At 66.3% G+C, this 3,267-nt stretch overlaps 1 protein-coding gene across 3 annotated transcripts in view; it reads right to left on the bottom strand.

Annotated features, from left to right (window-relative positions):
• Nucleotides 1-3,267, bottom strand: part of TIMELESS (timeless circadian clock) — a 10,595-nt gene that overhangs the window by 4,180 nt on the left and 3,148 nt on the right. For all 3 annotated transcript variants that reach the window (XM_019514324.1, XM_019514339.1, XM_019514331.1), the window contains exons 8-18: nucleotides 3,083-3,216; nucleotides 2,846-2,933; nucleotides 2,537-2,713; nucleotides 2,106-2,323; nucleotides 1,850-1,953; nucleotides 1,597-1,766; nucleotides 1,398-1,517; nucleotides 1,121-1,266; nucleotides 938-1,035; nucleotides 665-788; nucleotides 60-255 (exon numbers count right to left, since the gene is read on the bottom strand). In XM_019514324.1, the coding sequence (XP_019369869.1) occupies nucleotides 60-255; nucleotides 665-788; nucleotides 938-1,035; nucleotides 1,121-1,266; nucleotides 1,398-1,517; nucleotides 1,597-1,766; nucleotides 1,850-1,953; nucleotides 2,106-2,323; nucleotides 2,537-2,713; nucleotides 2,846-2,933; nucleotides 3,083-3,216 (1,575 nt within the window). The remainder of the gene's footprint in view (nucleotides 1-59; nucleotides 256-664; nucleotides 789-937; nucleotides 1,036-1,120; nucleotides 1,267-1,397; nucleotides 1,518-1,596; nucleotides 1,767-1,849; nucleotides 1,954-2,105; nucleotides 2,324-2,536; nucleotides 2,714-2,845; nucleotides 2,934-3,082; nucleotides 3,217-3,267) is intronic.

Genomic DNA, 3,267 nt, shown 5'->3' with positions numbered 1-3,267 from the left:
AGGGGGGTCAGGAGGCACTGACATGGGGTTTGGGGTCAGGCAGCATTGGGGGCACTGACCTGGGGGGCAGCTGGGTCGTGCAGCAGACGGCGGAAGGTGCTGAAGAGCGAGAGCTGGCAAAGCAGGCCGGGCATGCCCAGGCCTCGCGCCAGGCGCTGCAGCATCCGCGCCACGTAGTGGTTGGTGCGCGGCCCGTTGCACTCGTAGTCCCGCAGCAGCAGCCCGTAGGCGCGCAGCACCGGCACGCACGCGAACCTGCCACCCCCCAAATGCCATGAGCCAGGCATCCTGGGATAGCCCCACACCTCCAGTCCCGCCGCCATGAGCAAGACCATCTTGGGATATCTCTGTCCCTCAAGCACCACCTAGCCCTGAACAAGGCATCCAAGGATAGCCCTGGCCCTGCCCTGACATAAATGAGCAAAGCATTCTGGGATAGCTCTGTGCTCGACTCCTACCCTGACACCCCCCTGAACAAAGTATTGTGGGATGGCCCCACCACACCACACCAGCCGCCATGAGCAAAGCACCATGGGATAGCTCTGCCCCACTGGCCCCCAGCACACCTTCCCTCCCAATCTGCAGCCCCTTGCTCCCCCTGGTGCCCTGCACTGAGTGAGTAGGGCATCATGAGATACCCCAGCCCACCTGCCCCCCTACTCACCGCTTTAAGTAGTCCTGAAAGCTGAACTCCTTCTCCGACACGCGGACAGCCTCCAGCTCCTCATCTTCATCCTCCTCCTCGTCCTCACCTCCCTCCGGCTCCTCCACTTCGGCCTCCGCTGGCCCTGCATGGGGAGGGGGTCAGCCCACGTGTGCGCACGGGACTCCCAACCCGGGCACAGCCTAGGCACGTGGGGGCTAAGCCTGGAAGGGCAGAGGGGATGGATGCCCCCACTCCCGACCCCCGCCTGCAGGCATAGCCAGGGGGACTCACGTGGCAGCGGAGCAGAGAGGATCTGCTGCAGCAGCTGGATCTCGTCATCCAGGCTGGCGTCAGGGACCCCAAACACATCACCTTCGGGCCACACCTCCCTGGAGGTACAGGGCAAAGGTCAGAGGTGGGGGGCATGGGCCCTCCCAGGGCAGACCCCTGGGCGGGGGGAGCAGGAAGCTGTACCTGGAGGCGCGGAGGAGGGCCAGGGCATGGGGAGCATCACCGGCCACCAGCCCAGTTTGGATCCGCGCCAGGGCCTGCGCCCGCTGCTCCTCCACTGGCGTCTCAGCTGCAGCATCAAAGGGCACTGGCACCTCCTCTGGCAGCTCCTGCAGGCACAGGCGTGGCCAGGGGCAGTGGGCGAGGGCACGACCAGGCCCCTCCTGTCCAAAGAGGGGATTCTCTTCCCTTCGGACCCCAAACTCTGAGTACAGCCCCCGCCAGCCAGGTGTCCCCTTACCTGGGCGCAGACCTGGAGCTGGGCCTCGAGCCTGGGCCACAGAGCATCCAGCTCGGTGGGGCTGGGGGAGGCCGGGGTCGGGCGTGCCCGGGGCTTCTTCCTCCGGCGCTGCTTCTTGTTCTGCAGGACGGACAGTAAGACCGGGGAGAGCAGAACCATCCCTCCTGCCCCTCAATCCTACCTCCACCCCCCCAGACACCTGGACGACAAGGCTGCGGCGCTGGCGGCAGAAGCGCTCGAGCAGGCGCAGGAAGAGGTGCGTGGCCCCAGCCAGGTCCCGCAGGAAGGCACGGGGCTGCTGCGCTGCGTTGAACTTGCGGAAGAGCGTGAGGAAGAGCTCGCGGAACTCCAGCACGTAGAAGATGTTGTCTGGGGGCAGCAGGGGGGCATCAGCACCAGGGCCCCCATGCCCCCGGCTGGGGGCAAGGGAGGGGAAGGTGGGGGGCACTCACTCTTGAGGACGTGGCTGCCGCGGCGCACGGCTGGGTCGGGTGCCTGGTCCATCTCCTGCAGGCTCAGCAGCAGCTCCTGGTAGGCCTTGAGCGCCAGGTGCATCCTGCAGGGGGGAGATGCCAGCTCCTGAGACCCCCTCAAGGGGATGGGGAGAGAACCCAGGCATCTGGGCTCCCAGCCCCCCTGCTCCCAACCCCACAGCCTTGGCCCTCCTCCTAGAGCTGGAGGGAATCCCAGCATCTAGGTGGCACCCACCTGCGGGCCCAGGCAGGGATCTGGGGCTTGTCTATCAGCATCATCTCATAGCAGAGGCGCAGCTGCTGCTCCACGGTGTGGAAGGCACTAACGCTGAGCGCCTCTGACACCAACTCAGCCCGGAATCCGTGTGCCCGCGAGAAGCCCAGGAAGAAGCTCAGGGCCCAGAGGTAGAAGGTCTCATCGTGATCCTCCGCCCGTGCCCGCCCCAGCTGCTCCTGTGGGGGGCAGGGGATAGTACAGCGGGCGCTGAGGGACAGGGATGGTCCCCCCAGGTCCTGCCCACAGACCCCCCTCCAGCTCCTGCCAGCTCCCCTTTGCCCTTCCCTGCATCTTGAGCCCTGCTGGTGCCCCTCACTCCCAACCCGCAGCCCCCTGCTCCCCCCACCCACACACCCAGTGCCCCTTATTCCGAACCCACAGCCCTGCACCTTGACAAGGGCCATGAGGCGGTTGAAGCCAGAGCGCAGAAAATCCTCGCAGAAGCCGCGCAGGAAGAGCCGCACGTTCCGGGCTGAACGGCGCCGCGGGGTCGGATCGGGAGGGGGCTGCCGGTGCCGTGGCACCCGGGCCCCTGGCTTGCCCAGGTCTGAGCTGTAGTGACGCACCTGGGGTGGGGTGAGACGACATGTCAGCTCCCATCTCCCGCTTGGGATCTCCCCCAGTCCTGTGAACCCCCTCAGCCCCAGTGCCCCTTACTCCTGAACCACAGACCTCAGCCCTCTCCTGGGATCACTCACGTTGTGCAGCCCCTTGTGAAACACGACGTCTCTGTCTCCGATCGACTTCAGGCCCTGGATGATGTAGGAGCCGCCGAAGCGCGAGTGCCTGGGGAGGCAGAGAGATGAACGTCATTTAGGGGTGGGTGACAAGCAACAAGGCTAGCACCAGCCCCTGTCCCCCAGTGCCCCTCACTCCCAACCCACAGCCCCCTTCCCCCCAGTGCCCCTCACTCCCAATCTGCAGCCCTGCCTCACCTAGTGCCACGCTGCCGCAGGCGGCTCCTGCGCTCTGCCATCTCCCGCTGCCTCAGGGCCTCCAGCTCCCGGGCGTCCTCATCCTGCTGTGCCGCTATGCGGGGCTGGCCCGTGGCTGCCAGCTGCTCCGGTGTCTGGGGGGGTGGGGCATGAGGTGGTCACAACCCCTTGGGATTGCAGCAGCT

This window comes from Gavialis gangeticus, unplaced genomic scaffold, assembly GCF_001723915.1.
Source record: "Gavialis gangeticus isolate Ggan-Ray unplaced genomic scaffold, GavGan_comp1, whole genome shotgun sequence".
NCBI classification, from domain to species: Eukaryota; Metazoa; Chordata; order Crocodylia; family Gavialidae; genus Gavialis; species Gavialis gangeticus.
The sequence above is the reverse complement of the archived record's forward strand: the minus strand, read 5'-3'. Positions and strand labels throughout refer to the sequence as shown.